Raw genomic sequence first — 24,309 nt, forward strand, 5'->3', positions numbered from 1 at the left:
TCTCAACATTATCAAGTCTAGAATCCATCCTCGTCAAGACCATTACCCAGACCACAGTGCTCTGATACCACTTGATAGGACCTGCCCTACAAATCAACCAATACTACCAACAAACAATCCACAACTCACAAGCCAAAATCACAGTTCAGTAAGAAGACCCTGTTATATTAACCTCAACAGAACAATACATCCATAGAATCTATATCCAATAGTCCTACCCTATCAATATTCAACAAGCAAACACTATGAAAAAACAATGCAAAGTACAACCAGAAAATGATAAACAAAAGACTGACTTCGAGGGTCAGCCACCTCCACAAATACTGACTTCGAGGGTCAGCAGCCTCCCTTCCAATTTACTTTCTAATTCTTGATGCCTTCCTATTTCTCTCCTCCTCTTTTTATTCTCTCCTGTCACCTTACATCCTATCATATCATGCCATGTGTCCCAACAAATATTCCTATAAACAAATCCCAACTTCCTACATAACAAATATTCGACAATATTCCCCTACTTCCTACCATGACCCTTCCTGTGGTACACCAGCTTTGTTGGTTGCTCATCACATACATTTTCAAGAGACTACATAATAAGAAAATGCAGAACAATGAAAAATAAACAAAACTCAATTTTTTATTTCACAATTAAACTCCTAACATATTTCAATGAAGTTACACAATGGGTTGATTTCACTCCGTTTTTTTTTCTTTTTTTCTGTTCTTTTCTCATTTTATACAAGGGGTTTGGCCAATAGAAAAGAAAAAAAATTGAAAATCACGAGTTCTTTAAGGCTGATAAAGCATCCTTGGTTGTAGCTGAAATAACAGCATCAGAAGCATTCGGTAAGTAATAATATTTTCCTGCAGAACAGATTTGGTATTAGTCAGCTTATGTAAATGAAGAAAAAACAGTGATGTTTAAAGCAAACACATTACATACCTTGTGCTATTCTCGCGATTTCTTTGGCAAAACCTGTGGAGACGAACTTGTTTTCTGTGTCGATAACTAAGAGGGACATTCCTGCTTTGTATATTTTCCCAGCCACTTCAAGAATCTCGTCCTTCATCAAAAGAAGACATGTAAAATCATGAAATTAAGGTTTTTTTTTTTTTTTTTTGTCTGCACTGTAGTTAATATTTGATAAGCTAGGAGTCAAATTATTGTTCTAACATTTACCTTCAACTCTTGTGTTGAAGGTCTAGGAGCATCGGTAGTAGCTGCCTCAGGATCTGTGGATCTTTTCAGTGATATATTGGCTCTGCCGTCAGTTATTGCGACAATCATTATACGCCCAACATCACCACTCTTCTCTGCGTTTAGCCCTACCCTTACAGCCTACCATATTTAAAAGTTAACAGAATAATTAGGAAAGAGAAATTGAGAACTTGGAATACATTAAATGACGAAAAATATAAAATGATAAAACAAAAGGTAAGCAAGCACAAGAACAGATTTGTTCAAGAATTCTGAAATCACACACCGTGGTTAAGCCATGAGCAAGGGGTGAACCTCCACCGCATGGAAGTCTCTCAAGACGTTTTCTTGCCATCGCTATTGATCTGGAAGGAGGCAGAAGGACTTCTGCAGAGTCTCCACGAAAAGGAATAATAGAAACCTACACAGTAGTGCCAGTAAACAAATGCTGAAATTAGTGGAAACAGTAATATATCATAAAGACGCTTCGCTTCTTCTGTCAAGCTTCAGAGGCTTGCTTGTTTTGCAGTACCACATCGAATTAATAAAGTAAGTTATTGAAATAGTATATTCCAGGGAAAAAAAAAATTTAATGAAGTGGAAGAAACTAAATACTTCCTCAACTTCACATGATCATACATCTTTTAGAATTTAAAACTCTTTTATTCTAGAAACATGTGTATAGTACTTTCAAGTTTCAAACATGCAGATTCTAACTTTTTTTTGCAAGCAACAATAGTTCCCCAGTTTGTGATACAAATCATGCAGCTTCCAATTAATGTGCAGCATATTTGACACAAGCCATTGAAGTATGTGCATAGCACTTACTTGATCTCTACTTGTATAACTCTCGGCTAGCAACTTAAGTGCGGCACCTTTAGCATTTTGCATTCGGTTCAGAGCCATGCTCCCACTTGCATCAACCACAAATATCACCTGCAAAGGACTAAATATTCAGAAACACAAATACATAAAAAGTTTTCTACACTTTTTACTAGATTCAATTACCGCATTCCCTTCACGTGCCCACATAATAAATAAAACAAACAGAATCAAACATAAGCATCAAATAAATTTGAATAAGTCCAAAATCTGATTCCGGTCTACTACACAAATGAACATAAAACTTTGAAATTCTAGGCAAGAGATGCCAGCTGAAAATAGAAGACAAAAAAATCAACACAACAATGTACTACAGTTCATAAAACTATGAAGCACCAACCAAGTTGATATATATATAACTTTAAGCGTGTTATTGCATTTAAATTAGCTCCATTATTTTTTCATATTTTCTCTTTCAAAAAATAAAGATAGATAAAGAGTTCTCAACCCTACCAATGCTCCTGCTTTTCTTGCCATTCTTTTTGCCCTCATGTCAGTTTTCTCAACAAAAACTTTCCTAATTTTTTGCGTGTCCTTCTCACGACGTAATTTTTGATATGGTGCAGCTGCCCTAAGGGTCGCATCAACAGCTAATCTCTTTACTGGACCCTGTGAACAATAATGGAGCTTAATCAGAATGATGAAGTGAAATCAACATCAAGAAAATCAAGTTTTCGACTCCACATTTTTTTTTTTTTTTTTTTATAGGAAAAAAATATATTAATAATGAGAATTAATGTTTACAATGGTGGAACAGATGTCCACAGCAAGAGCGCAAGATCTTTACGAAAAACCCAAAAATAAGAGAAAGATCACAACAACCAAGACAGCCACAAAAAAGCAAGTTGACATCAAGACAAAACCTTTAACCAGTTAAGAAAATTAAAGAATGAGATATTTTGGAAACTTTTTCAATAGACACCCAAAGAGCAGCAAAAAATATGATTTTCTTCCATAGAATACTAACAATCAAGGGATTATAGCACTAGACCACTAGGTCAAACTTGCTCTAATACAATGTTGATTGACCACTTGACTGTAAATCCCAGGTTTGTAGGTAAGGATCAACAATAATATTTAAGTTCTAACTTAAGAGAAGAGAGGGAGGTGGAGCGAGGTTAGAGGGCTAACCTTTGGGAGCATTGGCTTGATATATCGGCCTCTGTCCTCTGAAAATATAACATTCTTTGCTCTCCCAGCCTTCCCTCGGCGTCTCTGTGCTTGTTGTGCAAAGAAAAGTAATTTCTCATCTACCAAACCCCCTTCTGCATCAAAAATAAATTCTTCAGGTATCTGTTCCTGCTGTTGTTCATTCTCTTCATCATTTTCATCCTGGACAAAGTGCACCACCACATTTTAAAAAACATATACTGCCACTCCTTTCTCATTTAAAAGTAAAAGATGAAGTCTAAATCATGTAGAATGTGATCCATTTTACTAAACCTCCTGATCTTCCTCTTCATCCTGTTCTTCCCCTTGATCTTGATTTTGTGGTGGAGGAGGTGGTGGTGGGGGCTGCTGGTCTTGCTGTTCTGGTGGCGTTTCATTAATGATCGAACGAGGGAGAATGACCAGTTCCACCTGTAGTAGATAATGTTTCAAAACATCTCTCTAAATTTCCTTTTCCATCTTTGTGTGTTACTATGCAGTTGGTGAACAATAATAACAACACGCTGCAGATTACTTGGTTTCACCTACTCTGTGTTTGATTGTAACATTTACACTATTATGTGGTTGTTAAGTAAACATTCACCCAAAGTTTAATTGGCAATAACCCAACAAAAGTATTTAAGCTCTAACACACACCCTCACATGCAAGGCATGTGGATTTAATACAACCACAATCAAAAACAGAATAACAAAAAAATTTATTCTATTTTAATTCATACAGAAGACTGTTCGAAAGTATTAAGCTTCAATGCATCTGCATATCCAAAAGACAGAAACGCATTTATGCATTATAATTTAGAAGAATACTTACAGCTTTTTTGAGGTCATCCACATAAACTTTGTCACGCCCTTCAAAAGCAGCTAAGCATTTTGCAACCCTGGCTGCATAAAGCTCTGCTCTATGTCCCTGAAACTCATAAGAGCCAGTTAATAGATAAGTAATTGCAGTCCTATCATAAGAACAAATTAAAATGTCAACAAAATTTGCATAATTAGTAATTTCCAAATACACTGGAATCATTAATGTGTAATGATTAAATGTTATCATGGTCAAAAGCAAAGATTGTGTGCATCTTTACCAATGAAAACAAAGTAACTCTATTTCATCTTTATTACGGTTTTTACTAGAAAGGTCTTTCTCCACTTCAATCTTATTACTATATTTATTATACATAAACATTTCTGATCAAATAAAGTGTAATTCACATCACTTATATCATATTTAAAATTATCACCATGAAACCTCTTAACTAAACATTTGCTCTCTTAGCCAAGTATGTCCCACAAAATAGTACACATGTGACATTGATGACAACAAAATCCAGAGATTAATCATAGTCTGAGTGGTAAGTAATTTTGATATAGTGATCAAAGAATTCCAGAAAGATCCTACTAGCAGCAGAAGTCTGAATATTTTTAGAGCAGAAAGACCAGAGTGGTTTGGCTTGATTTAACCCGGGGAGTGGGGAATAAAACTCCTGAAATCATATAAAGAGATGAAGAGTTTCAATCCATCACCTGGCAACCACCTCGAAGGGCTTCGAAAACCAGGTACTTTAACTGATCTCTGCCAATAGTAACATCTTTTAAATATTCTCTTGCCAAAATTATCTGCAATGCATAAATATGTGCAAGTAGTCAATCGTTTATTCTATATTTCAAATATTAATATTAAACTCCAATTATACACACTTTTAAACGATTAAAAATTTCACCCACAGGCAATCATCAAGGCATAATTACCTGAGTCTTTGCTAAATCTGTCTCCTCTTCAACCATATTAAAAACTTCATTACTGCTTTCCTGAAATTTTGTTGCAATCCCAACAGCTGCAACACGATCTTCAAAACTCATTGGAAGATCTGCGCTGCAGAAGAAGTGTGACATTAATGGGACGCGAAAGAGAACCAAATAAATAAACAAATTCCAGTAGGAAAATATAAGGTCCGTACCTCAAATTAATTGCAATACGATCTAGTAAATGTTCACGTACAGCACCCTCTTCTGGGTTGTAGGTAGCAATCAAAAGTGGCTTGCATGGATGTTTAAAGCTGATTCCCTCTCGTTCCACAATATTAACTCCTTCCGTCAAGACATTAAGAAGCAGATTACTAATACCCTCATCTAACAGATTAATCTCATCGACATATAAAACACCTCTGTGAGCTTCAGCCAGGAGGCCGGGCTGGAAAACAGTTGTTCCAGTTTTTATGGACTCCTCAACGTCAACAGATCCAATAAGCCTGTCCTCTGTAACTCCAAGCGGAATCTGTAGCATAAATGGCATAAGGAAGCTGAAGGATTGAAATGATCTAAATACAGAGGTCTTGTTTCACAAAAATATACCTGAACGAAAGGAGATCTAACAATCTGAGTCTTAATGTTTCCAGCAGAATCATATTCCACCTTTTCAGCCAGGCCATCCTCCCACCTTGAATAGATGACCAACAAAAGTCATTATATGAAAGGAAAAGGGTTATACATTCTTGAATTATTTTGACATGGGAATAGCAACAAATGAGTGATGTGAGCTAAGTTTCTATAATCACTACCCTCATTATAGCTGCACAATTTATGTAGCTAAATTTTAATTTGTTAGAATGAAAAATTGATACAAAATTCTCTTCCATTTACTGTCTTAACATCTAGACTATAAATGGAAAACAATCTATAAGTATTTGGTGGCCTTACTCTTCTGGGCAGGCAGGATCTACATTCGCTGTTGAGCCAACAACTACTTCAATCGGTGGTAAAATTGCATGTAACCCACGTGCCATAACTGTCTTGGCTGTTCCTCGTTTTCCAGAGATGGCTATCCCACCAATTTCACGGTCAATAGCCCCAAGCAAAAGAGCAGTTTTAATAGCATCCTGTAACACAATTGCATTCACAAAATACATCCATCATAGCCAACGCCACTTGTCATCAAAAGAATTAAGAGCTTGCGCATATGATCAAAGCTCCACATATATTTGTTTCCTTCTCATTAATTTTCACCAAAAAAAAATCATTATAGAACCCGAAGGACGTATTTAATACCAAGAAAAATTTCTCATCATAAGAAAAGCTGATTCTTGGACTTAAACAAATCACCTCAAAACCTATCCTCAAGGAGTTAATCACCTCAAAACCTATCCTCAAGGAGTTATCAATTATCTCCAGTTCTATTTCAGGCTTTTACTGGGTTGGGAGGGAGGAAAATATGAAAGCATGAGAGAACAATATATAATGATTACAACTGCACAAAAAGGATGAATTCTGTTTACAGAAGCCCCATGGTCATGGTCACTTATCACCAGTGAGATCATATTTTTCTTTAATTACACTATGTGAACTACTTTAATTGAGCAGAAAAGAGTACATTTAGCGAAGCTAACAGCAGCTTCATTAAGTCTCCTCAAAAAAAAAAAAAAACATTTTCACCCTTAACAAATCATTAGCCACCACACTAATGACTAAACCACACTTAACAGACACAATGCCCAACATCCATAAAGCATTATAAAGCACCATACCCAATTCACTCATCCAAAAGATATTCTAAACCACAGAGAGGGAGAGTTCAGTACCTGGCCGACCACAGCAGCCAAAGGGAAGAACTGCCGGCCATAGGAGTCACCCCTGTCATCACCAGAACCAACAACGGCGCCGTTTTTGGAGTCAAGAGTGGCATTCGAGGAGGCAAGAACAGAGAGAGGGCGGTGACGAGACGACCTTCGGGGCTTGAAAGAGGAACAAGAGGAGAAGAAGAGAAGTGGGTTTGGTTTAAGTGAAGTAACGAGAAGAGAATCCGAGTAGAGTGGAGATAGCGTAGAAAACGTCTGTGAGAATGCCATTGAGGAGAGAGAGAGAGAGAGAGAAAGTTGAGATTCTTATCCGCTACATAATCTGATACGGTGAGTTCTGGACTGGTAATGTTACAGTTATGGATGTTCTTTGGCTTTAACTGTTCTTGTGGTGAGGATGGTATTTTGCTTTTGTTCTTCCACGCGCTATCGCTTGGGCGTGCGTTACACCTAAACTTTTTGTTTTTTTACTTTAAGTGTTAAAATCAACGATAAAAAAATAATTTAATAATATTTACTAACTTATGTCAGCGTAAATTTTAACAACTCATTTACAATTTATTAACAACAGATAATTTTTGTTATTATATCATATTTTACGAGATTTATTTGTTAACTCATTTTTCCCCTCTAGTACCTAAAATAACAATTTCTTCTCATTGTTCATAATTCCACCTTTATCTTAATTTATCGGATCAAAAGTAAAGTATATTAATCCGTTAGGGTCTACTTGGAAGTTTCAAGGTAACGGTTATGAGAGTAAACTATCGTAACGGTTTTGAGGGTAAACCACCGTAATAGTTTTGAGAGGTTTTTAGTAGCGGTTTGTAAAACACCCAACCTGTAATTGGGAGTTTATTTTCTAACGATTCTGACAGTTTTTTAAAATTATAAATTTACATATATGCCCATAAAGTTAAAACACTCTCTTTTGCTTAATTAACTTTGATAAATACAAATAATGCATACATTATTTGTTTTTATTTTCTTTCTCTCCCATCAAACAAGAGGCTCTCTCTCATTACGTGTTTGTTGAAGTTTAAAATGTATTTTGATGAAATATATAAGAATATGTATCTGCAAAATTGATGGTTTGCCCCAGCACAGTATGAACTTGATAACGTTTTGGCTCAACTTTAAAACATTAGCTTAATTCAATTTTCACAAAACAGCTTTTATTGACTTTGTAATTAATTCAATTCCTACATCAAAAGTAAAACATGTGAGCCATAAGTAATTACACTTCATCCCAATATGGCCCCGGGTTTGCGATCAGCTAGAGCTGCAGCTTCAAACCCAAAATCATTGTAAAACATATATTTTCTTTCCTACACTTCACAGTCCCGCAGACTCTTCCAACATTGAATAATGTTTCCCGATTTCCACTACCTTTAAATGGAGTCATACCAAGCAGTAATTCATACAAGAAAATACCAAACGTCCATCAATCAACATCATTACCCATGACCATCTCCTCTTATTATCAAAGAAAAGCTAGTGAAATAAAGAATCACCTCATAAACAGGCATCAAAATCCAATCATGACAATCACATTCAACATAAGCAAAAGTGACGAATGATCAATCATGCAAATACATTGACAAATCCATAAAAAAAGCAAGAACCCAGATGGAAAATCACCTTATCTCGTGTAATTATTCTCTTGGTTGACGCCTAATTTGCTGAAAGTGAGGAGAATCTAATACAAACCCAAACAAGTTGTGTGCGGCAAAGGGATTTGTGTGCAACAAATTAAAACCATTTGTGTGCAGCAGCAAGAGAATTGTGTACTAGAGAGAAATGAACAGCAACGACAGATTTGAGAGATTTGTGTGCTAGAGAGAAGTGAACAGCACGACAGATTTGTAAGGGAGTGGAAAGGGGTTTTTTGGGGATAAAAGTTTTAAACCAATGAAAACACCTCGATTTGAGGTGTTTTATAAACTCCTCAAAAATACACTACATTGGTTTTGAGAGGTTTTTTAAACCAGTCAAAACCAACCTATTAAAAATCTGACAAGTGGGGGTTTTTAAATACCTCAAAACCAGTCTAATTAAAAAACCCCCCAAAACTAGTGAAAAAAATACTCCCAAGCAGACCCTTAGAGTTTTGGTGTTTAATTTAACCGATCAAAAGTAAAATATAATAATTATAACGAAACAGAGAAAATCAATGACAAATTTTCATTTCGAATGCTAAAATATAAATTTTTAGTATAAATATTTCTTGTGAAGGGTTTGATTAATTTGTTGGTTATTGTAGAGCCAAACATTAATGTAAGGTTTTTCAATCTATACAAATCATATACTTCTTCAATTTTGCAAGCAAACAACAATTCCCATGTTCACAATCTAAAATAATTCAATAATATTAACAACATTATCCATCGATGGACAATGAGTTTGTATATCGAGCATTACGAGTATTTTCCGCAGCTAGTAATCTCGTAAATTTTTCCCCTCATCAAAGATTCAATATCTGATAAATCACATGATAGAGAATAAACAAATAAGGAGAAGAAAGTAATCCGGTGAATATAAATGGGGGAGTGCTAGATAATGCATGGTATCGACATGAGAAAACCTTTGAAGTATGAACCAAAGATCAATCAGTGGAACTACAAGATGAAAACATACAAGTTCAACCAAGAATATTGCATTTGAAAGTAGCAGAAACTGCTTCTGATTTTGGTTATAAACTGTATTAACAGGGGTAAATGCTTGATAATGCATATCAGATCGACATAAAACGCCTTTTAACCGAGATCAATCGATGGCACTATAAGAAAACATACAAGCTCAACCAAGAATACTGCCTTGGAAAGAAGAAGAAACTGCAGCTGGTTTTGATTTGGTTGTATAATCTTTCATAATCTGAACCTTACTGGCCATTTCTGGGTTCCCGTGCAGGTCAATAGAGTGCTATGACTTCCTGTTAAGACAAAAGTACAATGGGATGATGAGCTGAGAACTTAAACAAATATTATACACATTAGAAACCAAAAGTAAAATACAAGATACTAGCCACAAGGATTGGTTTATGGCTAGCTAGAAAATTCAGATTGCCCAAGATAATATTTAAAACAAAAGAGCAGTCCTAAAAATTATTTTGTAGCTGGTAGGAAAGTTAGGTCTACTTTTTCCAACTCTACCATTGAATGCACAAGGACCATCATCATTATTCTTTAAGCTTCAAAAGCAATGGTCTGAATGGGAGGACAAGAATAGGCTGCGAAAGGAACCACAAAAATAAAAGAAAAAAGCCTTCAATAACCTGCAATTTATATTTTGTCCACTTTATTGTAATTACTTCAATCAACTAATGACATTTACATGTTTCTTCTTTAAAAAAAAAAAATGTGGATGAGAGATATCTTTATCGAAGCAAAGGAGAATACCTTTTCACCGCAAGAATTGTCCGGCAATCAAGATGGCTGAGGAAGTTTAGGCGAGAACAGCTTTATCACCAAGAGAGGAGGGCATGTTCTATTACAAGCTCATGCCATTTGGTCTAAAGAATGTTGGGTCGATGTAGCAGCGAGCCATGACTGGGCTGTTGCATGATAAGATTCACAAGGAAAAAATGATATGCATACTTGATATCGTATTCCATACAACAGAAATACAATGAAGTCACTTCAGAGTTCAGCCATGTCAATAGTAATATTATCAGCTCAAAGTTTTATGCACTATGCATACAATGTCCTTCACGTCGCACGGTTTAGATTCCAAATACCATGAATAACAAATTAAATTTCTATGAAATGAAAAAGTAAATTAGCCAAAGACAACATCCAAGAATGAAGAAACCAAGAAGATGAATATTCCATTATCTTCTTGAATTTAAGACATTAATCAAGTTTCCAAATCAAGATGTAAAAGTCGCTGGCCTTTCCAACCCAGTGGCCTTCACTCCTCATGTCCGCTCCATACCTGCCCAATCACACAAAAGAGCTGAGCTGAAAACCCAGACAGGAGAAGGGTAGGATCCAAAAGAAGAAAAAAAAAAGTAAAACTAACACCACCAATATGGCAATAAAAAGTATTTATATGAGACATGCCTACATCACAACAATCAATAACTATTTCACTACAATACGATGTCAGCTGACCTGGTCAAGAATGTCCAATGACTCTCCAGATATGCTTCCCAAGCACAAATCATCTCTTCGCAAATTTTCTAACTGCTAAACTGATGTAAAAGCAGAGGAATGAAAAAAGTCAAAAGGATTTATGGTCACAAATAAGATCTTATTTTTCAGTTTAAATGAATCATTCCAGGTGCTCCTAAAAATTCTGCAAGGATTTAAACAATATTAGGAAGATTTACAAGTAACCCTAGCCTTACAAATCACTCTAGCCTCTACAGTAGGGGCAGTCTTGCTACACCAAATTAAATGATAAAACTGTGAATCTAATCTACACTGTTTTTTCTCCTTCATCTATCAATTCCTCTGATGTCAAACAAGTCTGTAAATGTAACTCCTTGGAGTCCAAAAGGGTTCCATCCACTGGAGAATTTAGGATGGGTGGAGTCTTCACCGAACCATCCTTTTCCTCATCATGCCGTAACAATGTTGATTCAGTATCCATCAAATCCAGATCAACCTTGCAGGAACTAGGCTCTGCCTGGTCATGAATCACAGTGTCATCATGTACTACTCTGACTGTATTTTCTTCTAACACAACATTTTCGTTAGATGTTAGTACACCTGCTTTTAAATCCTTGTTAGAAACATCAATTGAATTGACATTCAACTCCGAACTGTCAAATGCATGATCTTTTTCTCCTTCCGACCTAGATTCCAACACACTACTACATAATTCCTCTTCTTTATGAAAGCACTGATCAACTGGAACTGAGCCTTGAAGTTCTTCAATAGAATGAGACTGATTGTCATATTTCACCTCAGTCTCAGGTAGGACAGGTTCACATACATCCTCAGAACATTCCATCTTATTATTAATTTGTTCCTCAACAAGTTGCAATCGATCACTTCCTAAGGGTTCCTTACAAGGACAAGCAGGAGGAGTCCTATTACGGCACACATGACATCTAAATCCAATAAGCTTATTGATGTTCTCCACATTAACTCCATAAGCATCCCCATGATACCACTCTGCATAATTAGAGGAACCAGTGCAAAGGAACATTATAAAAAAATTTAAAACCAGAAAGGAAACTAAAAAATAGATAGACAGTGCTCTCAAAAAAAGTTAAGCGGTTAGAAATATCTAGAAAGAAACATAGAGAATACATTACCTCTGCAAATTTCACAAGCAATAAAATTTGATGTAGATGTATATCCAGCATCACAGCAAAGATAGCATTTGGGTTTATCAAGGACATCAGTCAAGTTTTCAGAAGAATCAAAAAAAAATTTCTTCCTAAATAGCATCACTCGTTCATCGTCAGGCTTTCTAGATAACAGGAGACCATTGAGCCAGTAACTGTAATAGGCCTGTGTTCTCTGCTTCCGCCAAGAAGGGTCCTTCTTTGGTTTTCTGGATATCTTCTTTTTAGTTTTCTGTTTCCCTTTCTTACGCCCTACACGCTTCTTGATTGGTACTGACACAAATTTAATTTTTCTAGTAGAACGTCGCAGTGGTACAGAAGCAATTTGTTTATCATTTTTAGATCGTAATGGTCTCCTGCCCACTGGTTTTTTATGGCTCTTTAGTTGCACTGACTTGCAATCTGTGGTTGCCTTTTTACTTTTTTGAGACTGAACTTTCACACTTCTTGTGTTTACTTTTCCCTTTTTGGTGCCAGTTTTTGCAGCTTTTTTGCCAGGCTTCATGAACCTTCCATCTTGGCATCGGTAGCAAGTATATGTACATTCCGCTGTGACTGTCCCAGCAGACTTTCTGATATGCCTCTTATGGAAGAATCCTGATATACAGACCATAATAATCCGAAATCAAACTTAACATGAAGAAAGAAGTGCATGAAAGACATCAGACACAGCTACATATAATCAAATCACAAAGGATGAGAAGCAAAATTTTCAAGTAATCAAAGCAATTACATTTTGCATCTAAAATTGAATGTTATCGATACAACAGAATCTATGAAAAAACATTGTTACACCCAAAACACTGTAGATGTCACTGCTTAGATACAAAGCAAATTGATGTTTACATAGGGAAGCTCTGAAAAGTAATTTCACCCCACTGACTGGAGTTAAATTGTGCCCGACCATTAAAAATAAATAGAATTAAGTAAATCATAACAACATCCAAGATTCTGCCAGACAGATAAATACATAGATCAAGCAAAGAGAAACGTGCTTTGTTAAGGAAAATCATTGATCATCAAAGAGTAATAAGAGGCAAAGATTGTGAGGTCATTCTGTCACAGAACAGAGACCTATAAAGTAACCACAAAAAAGGAAAAAACCATTGCCATGGCAATCTTAAGAACAATCGTATCCCTAAACATGATATATTTTAAAATAACACTTGCACAAGAACTTTATTCCAGCTGTTTCAAATGACACCTTATCTTTTGGTGGTTGGCTTCCATCAATACTACCTAAATCAACCTTTCATTAAATCTCATTATAAGAGTACTTTTGGCCTCCTCTCAATATCATCAAATTTACAAACACCATCATTAAATCTTTCTAGAGCCAATAAGTCAGGTAAAAATCCTACTTGATCATTTATCATGAGCATCTCCAAAGCAAAACACTTCATAAGAAAGAAATTTATGATATAAACAGGATTAAAGAATATTCGGAAATAGTCAGGAAAAAGAGAAGTGTGCCCATATACAAAACAAAGACAGCAGAAGAATCTTTCTCTCCACAAACTGAACACCATGGGACTATAAGCAACCCATTTTAACTATGCAAAACATAGGATTGAGCAAAATAGAAACATTTAGTAACTTAGAAGCTTACCTTTGCAAAACTGGCAGCAAACCGCTTCTCTGCCAAATTAGGAAAAAAAAAAGGGAAAGAAAGGAAAAAAACAAGAGATTAAGTCAATACAGGGAAAGAGAAATGTATTAATAAGACAAAGAAAAGAGATAGGGAAGGTTGAGCATGACTGGAGAGAAATGGGCCTTTGGCATAAAGATTTTTGTGTTTACTGTGGAGTCTATAAACTACACATGAGATTGTCCATATTGATACTTTATAGAAAAAATATGTGGTCGCATTACTGGCTAATATCAAGGTCTTACACAACACAGCTATATTACTACTCTCAAGGAAATGCCCAGTATTTACTAATTATTTAATTGTTGTCATTCCTTTTTCCTCATGAATGCAACCAGTGATACTCATTCCAATATAACTAACTGTAACATGCCACTGTTTATTATTCTTTTTCTATTTTTATTTTTTAGTTATATTAAAAAAAAAAAAAAGATGTACCCTGGTGCAACTCACTTGAATAAAACAAAATAAAGGCAGTGTAACATTAGCTAAATACCTGATTAGGACATCTTTGTTGCAGTGCCCGCACTGATAATACTCAGATTTTTCGGCTTTTGAAAAGAGATATGAAAACCCTCTTTTTCTCAAGGACTTCTTTGTGGCTCTATTAGCCTCCAAAAGTTTNTAATACTACTCTCAAGGAAATGCCCAGTATTTACTAATTATTTAATTGTTGTCATTCCTTTTTCTTTATGAATGCAACCAATGATACTCATTCCAATATAACTAACTGTAACATGCCACTGTTTATTATTCTTTTTCTATTTTTATTTTTTAGTTATATTAAAAAAAAAAAAAAAGATGTATCCTGGTGCAACTCACTTGAATAAAACAAAATAAAGGCAGTGTAACATTAGCTAAATACCTGATTAGGACATCTTTGTTGCAGTGCCCGCACTGATAATACTCAGATTTTTCGGCTTTTGAAAAGAGATACGAAAACCCTCGTTTTCTCAAGGACTTCTTTGTGGCTCTATTAGCCTCCAAAAGTTTCCCAGGTTTCAGCTTAGCTGACTTACGGGCGATTCTTCTTTCTTCAAAACTTTTCAGAAGATGCAAGGGTACATAAGATTCCTTCAGCCAATATCTCTTCCTTCCACTAGATGATTCTTCAACCATTGATCCATGTTTCACTACGATGTCCGGAACATTTCTCCTCTTGCCAAAATCAATAAGATATTTTATCCCTTCCCCTTCTTTTAAGCACTTCCTTCGAATAATAGCCTTCTTGAACAGCCTACTTGATTTTTTAAATTCTTTGTCCATTATAGAGAGAGGATGAGTGTTTTCAATGTCATCCCATCGGATGTTCAAATCAAATTCTCTAACCTGAATATAGGATACAGATTAATAGAGAAGGACAATAAAATAAAAACAAATACTAACACAAACAAAACCTGAAACTGCCAGGGGCAAGCCCATCAGTTCAAGTACCCTATTTATGTATTAATTTATAATTTTTTCGATAATCAAGAGAACCCCCGACCTCACTTTACGAAGCCGAGTTCGAAACTGGAACTCTCATCAAACCCTGCAATGTTTGGGAAGCAATAAACAATGGCCTTTGGCCATGTAGGTGCCCATGAGGAGACTCAAACCCCAGACCTTATAAGAGCAAACCACAGGCCTAACTGTTCGGTTAACCCCACGGGTATTAATTTATATCTATGCAATCATATCTATTCAATTACTATAAAATACATCATATGTAAACATTTATATTAACTATTGTTTATGGTAAATCTATAATACATAGATGTAATGATTTATGAGACAATATTTTTTTCAAGAGGAAAAAAAAATATTTTGGGCTAAGTGTGAGTTTAAAGCTCTCTTGACATATATTGAAACACACTTGAGCTTCGTTATCCAAGCTCAATCAAGCTAAAGCAAATCTCAAACTCTTTAACTATTTTATCTGTGCTGGACTCAGACAGCCAAGTGTTTGTCTTAGCTTGTTTGCATACCCGGCCCAGGGTCTTTTAACTGAGATCAATTTCCTATTTGACCTGGGGGATCTACTATCACTTGAAGGCTTCTAATCCACTCTAGTATCTCTAAATGGAGAATTATTTATTCACTTTAGGAAGCATGAATATTAAGTAATATTGCCTGTTTGAATTATTTATTCACTATTAGCATGGCATATTGCCTCTTTCTTTCCAGAACTTCATTTATATCCATTACCATTTCTTTTGTTCGAAAAGAGACTTGCTAAAGAAAAACCAAGACAACAGGAAGTGACTACCTAAATAAAAAACAAAACTTAAACAGAGATGAAATCTATCTGAACATAGAGACAACATATCTAAAACCATGCAGTCCAAATGGAAAAGCAGACAAATAAGGTACAAATAGTTAAGGTTGGATGAAAACAGCTTACAATTTACTTCAAATATATTCACTGCCTATGCTACATAAAAAAAAAATCTGAATGCAAAGGCTTGCCTTTCCTAGTCCTGCTCCCTATAAACCCTACATACAGTCCAACTCTAAGAAGCTAATGCCAAAGAAAGAACTCCAAAAGATGATTTCCATGCTCAAACATCAAGATGAAGAATATCACCACTGGAAATAAGGATCAAAGAGGAGATGAAAAAGAATTATTCTGAGCGATCATACCTGGACTGCAAGCTGTTCAACAGTGGTTGATGACTCAACTGCAGCTCTCCAGGCAACATTTCTGCTTCTTTTTGAAAAATCTGAACTCTCGGGGTACAATATGCCCGGTATTTTGGCGCATCCAGCTGCAGAATTTTAAACTTCAAACAAATTCAGAATATTTATTCAGTTGACTAAAGTGCAAGCAGCACCAGCTCAGGTTGAAGACAAGGTGAAGAAGAAGAATTGCAGACCTTGTCTAGCAGCCTTGGAAACCAGGGAGTGAGGTAAGACCTTCCAACTGAAAAGCTGACAAGAAACCCTGCCTCCTCTCCACCAACATAAGCTCAATCCCCCAGCGCCATTTGAGGAAGGGTTACCCTCAGGATCCAAGAATCTTGCCTTTTTTCTGCCAATTCCCTGCTTTGATGCTCGTGATGAAGCAATCACAATATGAGAAGCTGAACCTAACGTAGCAAGAGAATCCACGTGTTTCAACCACTCTGCGGATACTGCAAGATGATGCAGATTTGACTCTAACTGTACAAAGCCACAACAACATGCACAAGTATCAGAGGAAAAAACCATATGATATAAAAACACAAATAAAGATTATCAGAGTTAAGAGGCAACAATGATATGCCTGCCTACAGAACATAGTTTCTACAAATTTAACTGATGTTGTTTAAACAACAATTCCAAGGAAAACACAGTTGTTTCCACTGAATTGGATCACTGAGCTAATGCCAACAATTTGGGCAACCCAACTCAATAACAAAATTAACTAATCTGCTACCAAGTATAAACACTTAAAATATTATGTATTCATGATTAACCATTTATCCAAAACTATCAATCCACTAAATTGTAAACCAACCACAAACAGAAATTTGACAAAATCCTAAAAATGTAATGCATTGGACTAGGTTGTCAAGTTTCATAGAAATTAATTTGATTGTACCATATCAGCGGGGCCATAGGTTAGCTCTGATTTTATGCTGATGCTCCTAAATCATTGATTCAATTTAAGGTGGCATTAATCTTCTAATACTGCTAAGTTGAATCCCATGAAATAATATCTAAAATCCTAAGTTTTAAGTTACAAATTTAGGAAAACCCATTACCATAAGTAGTAAATGTTTAACAGAAGCCAGATCAGCTGCCTTTAAAGCATTTTTACGCCAAAGTTTGGTATAATGTGGATTCAGCCAGGGACCTACTAAAAGCCCACACAACCGAACTTCGATAGAGAGAATATGACATATGATATCCACTAGATGCCCTTTCTTGTTCCTCTTTGATTGAAGGCCAACCACCTCACTTTTCAAACTTCCCAAAACATTACCATTATTCATGTTAAACAAGCAATCAATATCATCAGTTGGAACTTTGCAAGAGAAGCACCACCCACATCTTTCTTTCTGTGTATCTACATTAAGATTCTGAATATTTGGCCAACAAAATTTGTCCGATTTCTTCAAAATGGTCTTCATCTGTGTCGAAATTACCTCCTCCTCTGATTTTATAACCTCTTCTTTGATTTCATTTGATGACTTAGGCATCAACTCTTCTGCAACAGACGAGGCTGTTTGAGCAAAACTATAGTGATTCATGTAAGCAATTTCACATTGCACTTGTCTGTCCACTTTTCTAGTGTTTATCACAGATAAAATATTGCCAGGAGATGCAATTTTCTGTCTAACATCTGAACCAGTAGATGTCATGGAACTGTCTCCAAGAGGTGGTGACTTCCCAGGTATGTCAGACTGATTTGAGAATTTAGCAGCTCTATGAGAATAATTAGGCTCTTGCTTCTGAAAATTCTGAATGACTGAACTTAGTTGGGTGGTTTCAGCAGATCCTTCCGAACTTACATTTGGCCTTTCTGCTGCAGTCACTGAATCCAATACGTTCACTGATTTAAAAGCATCCGAGTCAAGATGACCAGAATATCCAGCATCACAACTTTCTTCTGGCTTTCTAACAATCTTACTCATAATTGCACAAGTTTCAGAAGATGCCAAAGGCATGCTATTTGGCATGCTAATATCAGGAGCTTCTGCCTTCGTATGCATGCTTGAATTTACATTGTTAAGGGAGTCCAAATTACTCTGTACTCCATTAAAGCCAACAGTAATATCCAACTGCTTGAATATTGCATTTATTATGTCACCATAAAAGATCTCAGATGACTTTAGCACATCAATAACAACATTTAGATCATTTCTGTGGTAGAAATTGAAAGTGCATTCTACCTCACATGAATCTGACCTGCAGGTACAATGACACATTAAAAAAATGTAATTCTGAAGTAAGCACAAATGCACAGTTAAACATTGTACATCATGAAGAAAAAAATCGTATAACAAAAACACAAGGTCCTTAAAATATTTAGGTAAAAGAAAATATGAAGTGCAACATGTACACAATATCAACAAAAGAATCTCCACATGTAAGGATTCCACATACACACGACATTTTCTATTAATATCAAGATGGCAATTCAAAATTTCTCAAGATCTAAACTCAAAACTCTTCCAACTAAGCAAAAGTCATTTGGTTTCTTAAATAACTATGGAATAAACTTCAACTATATTAATATGTCAGAGAAACAAGACACTGGGTAAAAAAAGGGAGATGATGGACCTTTTTGTTTGCCCTACATGAAATTTTAGGCAAATGGTAAATTTGACAGTCTTATCTTAACAAATAACAAAGAAAATATAATTCATTATCCAGCTATATTAATATTAAATTGGGAAAAAAAAAAAAATAACTTACACCAACAAGTAACCACAACTGCTAAAATATAACCGCCCCTGAGGATCAGCTCCCAACAGCTCTGCTCCTCTAAGTGATCTGCGAGGTTTCATCCAAGGCTTATGTCTGTCTAGTGCACACTCAGGGCAGAACCAGTCACCCTCTGGCAAAAGATCACTGGCAACACCTACACACTTCGAATGATATGCAGCAGGACAACCATCACAGCACAACAAATTCCCATCCATCTTACAGAGGCAGCATTCATCACTATTCCAGTCATTGGCATCTTCAATTATCTCCTCTGTCAAGCAAGAGCCACCAGACATATCCATCGCAACCCTCCTCTTCTTGCCAAACTCATTGTTTATATTTCGATCAAACTCCAAGTCAGGCTCAGCCCCTGATGATCGTCTGCTAAGCTCCATTCTTATGGCTTCCATCTCAATCATATCATCACATAGACACCGAAGCATCTCAACTTTTACAGACACTGGTTGTCTGTAATAGTCACTTTTAAATAGCTTCAAGCGAGTAAGATCAAAACTAGGTTTCACTACTGAATCATGAATCAGGAAGTATTCAACCATAAAAACAGGCCAAGTAATCAAATCCAGCAAATTCCAGTTAAGACTCCTACATCAAATAATCGGCAAAAAAAATATATATTATGAAGCAATGATAAAAGAGTACTTAAACATCAAACCAAAATGACTTTAAGCAAGCAGAACATGCATGCAAAACATAATTAATACCTCAAGCAACTAGAAGCGGATTCAAAACCTTCATTTGAAAGGTGCTCCAAATGCTTCCTCAGCATACGCAAAATCGAAACATGAATGCAATCAAATAACAAACTCGGGGAGCTGCATTTCAGTGCAGCCACAAAATCATCCAACTCAAAGGGGCTTAAAAATAATAAAGTACTAAATGATCTCAAACAGGAATAAATAGAAAAAACATCGAGTACAAGAATTCCATCTAAATCCAAATTCTGGGAAGAAGGGGGTAATTGCAACTTTGGAGGGAGAACCGCAGGTTCATCAAACCTTTCGGCAGCCAGAGTAACTGGCAACTCCTCCATCATTGACGCACCAGCAGCAGTAGATGATAAATCACTAAAATCACAAGTTGTTGATGAGCTCAGAACATTGTTTTTGGCAGACCCTCTACGTGTACTTCTTCTCAACACTGGTTCAGTTGATGAATTCAAATTATCTATAACTCTTCTTCTTTTTCTTCTACCAGTCCCTTGCATTCGCGAACTTCCCATTTCACCTTGGCACCCATCAATTTCAGTAGCAGCAGGAATAACAGACTCATCCTTCAACTGAACTCCGTTACAACCATCTCGTGCCGTAAAATCATCAACCGACATACTGGTTTCCCTCCGAATTCCACCAACCAATCCATAACTAAAATCTTGAGTCACACGAACTTCTTTTAACTCTTCCACACTCTCCAACAAAACCGATTCCTTCACTTTCCCCACACAATCACCATCACTATCATCTTCAACTTCATCATCAACACCCAAATTCAAATCAAAACCACACTCTTTCTTCCGAGTCTCCACAACCTCCAAACTCTCCTCCATCTCTCCATTCACATCCAAATTCAAATCAATATACTCCCTCTCCTTCTTCACCGAACCCATATTCTCCTCCAAACCCTCATCATTCAAATTCAAATTAAAACCTTCCCCTCCATTCAACTTAAAATTAAACCCAGCATTCAAATCAAACCCAAGCCCATCTTTGATCTCAACATCCACAATCATGTTCCCATTCTCAAACCCACATTCCTCTTTAAATTTCCCCATAACTTCTTCATTCAAATTCAAATCACCATTATTTAAATTCAAATCCACAAACCCATCATTTAAATCAACTTTCCCTAGGGTTTCATCACTCTTACCTGACTCGCCACGCTTCCTTCCATCCGACGTCGCTTCTCGGCTTCCGACCCCCACGTGACGGCTTCACGTGCACCAACTTCTTCAGAACTTCACTTATCGTTCTCCAACAACGAAACCACCTCGAGAAATCAAGCTCCTCCGAACCATCTTCGTAGACGATCTCGAAGTATTTGGACGACTCGTCGTATGATTGTAAGTGCTGTGAAAACCCCAAATCCTTGAAACTCTTTCTGAGAGTTCTGCCAATAAACCTCACAAATTGAATTGGGGTTTTTCATGAAAAAATGAAAAACCCTAGAAAGGATCCGTACGAAAATGAGTCAAAAGGGAAGGTTAGGGAGTTGCAGAAAGGGCTCCGTTTGATTTGTTAGACGTGCGAAGAAAAGAAGAAGAAGTTTGGAACTTGAGCGTTGGCGACCCAAAAAAAATGTGAATAAAAAATTTTTTTTGACTCGCTTTTTTTTTCTCTCTATGTGAGAAAGGAATGGATTTGAATACAAAAACATAGCATAAAAAATATTTGAAAACAAAAATAAAAAAGTAGAAATATTTTTTAAAGGAGGGAATAGTAATTGATCCAAGAATTGGGATAATTTTTTTTTTTGGATTGAAAATATGAATCTCAAATTTTCGCAAAAGGGATTATTAAATATTTTTATCCATTTTTAAACGATAATAAAAATTTAAGATGTCAAATTATATGTTAAAAAAAAAAAAACGCTCCAAAAATAATAAAGTTACTTTTCATTGAAACATTGGGAAATATATTTGAAAACCATTATTATTATTATTTGAGAAGATGGACACTTTTAAAAAATACTTCCAAATATATTAAAATGTTTCCAATTAAAAAATAATAATAATAAATGAAAAAAATCCAAGTTGACATATATGCATAAGAGGAAAGTCCTAAGAAAGTTGAAAAACCCACTATTAAAATCATTCCAAGATTTTGGAAATTTCTTACTCTAAATTGGAAATGGATTCTCAAATTTAATTAAGCAAATTATGAATAATTTAGATATTTTTAAATAATTGAAGATAATACATATGCTCATGGAAAACATTATATTAATAGACAAATACATATAAAAATCTTAAGAGATAAAATTACATTAAATTATTTCATAAACCAATATATATTTTAAACACTGATATATATATATGGAACAGTTAATTTGTATAAAAAAATTATATAAAAAGTTTGACATGAAGTATTTAGATATAAAACATTAAATCAGACAATACTGTCTAAAAAACCTCTATAATTTTACATTTAGATTAATTAAACCATTTTTTAATCTCAAATTTAAACATAATTTATTTGAAGTGGGGCTAAGCATAATTTATTGATCCAAGATATTAAAAATATAACTAAGATCTTTTTTTAAATTTTGATATAATTTTATTATAAGGAAATTAGAAGAGTGAGATAAGAAACATGATTAACCAAACTATGAAAAAGATTAGTCCAACTTGTCAACTGGGATGTTTATTGATTGTGATTTTATTCCTGAAGTGAACTTTACCTCTCTTCTGTATGAAAGTTGAAAACCCATGAGCTAATTGACATTTCATGGTCTGGTGCTGGCCCAGTAACATTGCCGGGCAGAATTAGTAGTGTAATTTCCGATACCAAATAAAAAATTAAATATTAATCCATAATAATTCCATACCAATATGTTATAAAAATCCTTGATCTTGTAATCCAGTCTACAAGGCCTCTGTTTTAAAACCGGACCGGACTGGCGGTCGGACCGGTTGGACCGAGAACCGACAGCTTCTCGGTCCGGTTTAGGTTCAGGGGGTTTAAATATTTTAAATTATGAGAGTTACTTTGTAATTTATAGGAGTATTTTGGGATATATCAAAAATTTAAGGATTAATTGGTGATTTTATTGGGCATTTTTGAAATAAATAAAAATTTCAGAGACCACTTTGAACTTTTTTAGAAGAATTTTGTAAATTAAAATTTAAGGGTTAATAATAATTTTTTTAAAATAAAATATTACTTACATCATCGATCCAACCGGCCAGTCCAACGGTGGACCGGTAACTGTGACCCGGATAGCAAAACGGTTTGCCCTCCGATCCGAGTTAAAACAATGACAAGGCCTCAAAATAGTTAAGATTTTTATCAATTGGAGAACAGTTTTTTTTTTTTTTTTTTAATTAAGCTAAAAAACATAGTATGCGTTTGGTTTAATATTTTTATCCCTTGGATCCTATTTTTCAAATAGCGTTTGGTACAATATTCTCAAAATATTACCCTATTTTTTAATTACATTTTAACCCATAAAGTTATTAATTTCACTAAATACCCCCTGAAAAAAAAGTTTAAAAATTAACAAAAACACCCCATCAACCCAACTTGTCAGATTCCGGCAACCACCGTCGGTGATAGCGGAATCTGTTCAACGGCCAAACTTCCGACCAGAAATGGCCGGAAGTTCACCGCTGTGGCCTTTTCGGCCAGATCCACCAGGATCTGACGGAAAAGGCCAGATCTGGCCGTCGTTGACCTTTTCCGGCGTCGACGGCCAAAACAAACGTGATCTGGCCTTTTCCGGCCAGATCCACCATGGATCTAGCCGGAAAAGGCCATAACGACGTGTTACGGACAGATCCGACAAGTCTGGTGCTGTAACGAAATTTTCCGGCCAGATTCCGGCGGTGGTGGCGGAATCTGACACTGCAGATGGTGGGGTGTTTTTGTCATTTTACATGTTAGGGTCTTTAGTTAAATTAGTAAACCTAAGGGCTTTTTATAAATTTTTAAAATACCTCGAATACTCCCATATCCAATAACCAATACTATCCCAAAATCCTATCCAAATACTAAACCAAACGCACCCATAAATTTTATTTATATAATAAAGAAACACTCACTTTTATTAATAAAAAAACACTTTTAATTAAAAAAATTGTTTATTAATAGAAAAAACCCGTTAATATCAGACTTGTATAATTTTTTTTTTTTAAAAGTCCTTAATAACAAAATCAATATATATATATATTTATTTGATCAATAATAAGCTAAATGGCAATGGGATTGGCCTTCAGCATCGAAAACCGTACAAACATTTGTCTTCCACAAAATGAGTTCATCCAACTACAATAAGGCCAATTGCCGCCCAATTTTGACCGTAGACTATTGCATTGAATTATTTCCATAAAATCAAACACAAAAATAAGAAGAAAAAAAAAACCCAGATTTTTAAACATTGAATGTAAATCTTACGACGTAAGATAACATGTAATGTACACCAACTA

At 35.4% G+C, this 24,309-nt stretch overlaps 2 protein-coding genes across 2 annotated transcripts; both read right to left on the reverse strand.

The window, feature by feature from the left end:
• Positions 1 to 616: 616 nt before the first annotated feature.
• LOC116141420 (magnesium-chelatase subunit ChlD, chloroplastic) lies at positions 617 to 7,122 on the reverse strand. The gene is made up of 15 exons (XM_031426935.1): positions 6,817 to 7,122; positions 5,939 to 6,117; positions 5,594 to 5,678; positions 5,200 to 5,516; positions 4,991 to 5,114; positions 4,766 to 4,858; positions 4,059 to 4,154; positions 3,521 to 3,658; positions 3,209 to 3,409; positions 2,531 to 2,686; positions 2,024 to 2,131; positions 1,482 to 1,616; positions 1,178 to 1,336; positions 941 to 1,061; positions 617 to 861 (listed from the first exon to the last, which is right to left on the reverse strand). Exons 1-15 carry the CDS (start codon positions 7,081 to 7,083, stop codon positions 776 to 778), a joined length of 2,265 nt encoding a protein of 754 aa, XP_031282795.1. The 5' UTR covers positions 7,084 to 7,122; the 3' UTR covers positions 617 to 775.
• A 2,319-nt stretch (positions 7,123 to 9,441) lies between these two features.
• Positions 9,442 to 22,609, reverse strand: LOC116141349 (DDT domain-containing protein PTM). Its single transcript, XM_031426861.1, is given in 14 exon segments — positions 9,442 to 9,745; positions 10,212 to 10,746; positions 10,926 to 11,933; positions 12,077 to 12,706; positions 13,719 to 13,747; positions 14,623 to 15,086; positions 16,380 to 16,504; positions 16,613 to 16,898; positions 17,483 to 18,629; positions 19,140 to 19,754; positions 19,874 to 21,008; positions 21,041 to 21,160; positions 21,163 to 21,287; positions 22,566 to 22,609. Coding segments are annotated over 12 exon segments (5,421 nt in total). The 3' UTR covers positions 9,442 to 9,745; positions 10,212 to 10,746; positions 10,926 to 11,232.
• Between the last annotated feature and the right edge of the window lie 1,700 nt (positions 22,610 to 24,309).

This window comes from Pistacia vera, unplaced genomic scaffold, assembly GCF_008641045.1.
Source record: "Pistacia vera cultivar Batoury unplaced genomic scaffold, PisVer_v2 Contig398, whole genome shotgun sequence".
Taxonomy (NCBI): domain Eukaryota; kingdom Viridiplantae; phylum Streptophyta; class Magnoliopsida; order Sapindales; family Anacardiaceae; genus Pistacia; species Pistacia vera.

Excerpts from the sequence above, each read along its gene's own strand:
- LOC116141420 (XM_031426935.1), bottom strand. The coding sequence starts at position 7,083 with ATGGCATTCTCACAGACGTTTTCTACGCTATCTCCACTCTACTCGGAT. Across the intron at positions 5,679-5,938 it reads GATCCTGCCTGCCCAGAAGA|GTGGGAGGATGGCCTGGCTG; the intron begins GTAAGGCCACCA and ends CATCTATTCAAG. Across the intron at positions 5,115-5,199 it reads CGTATTGCAATTAATTTGAG|CGCAGATCTTCCAATGAGTT; the intron begins GTACGGACCTTA and ends CTTCTTCTGCAG.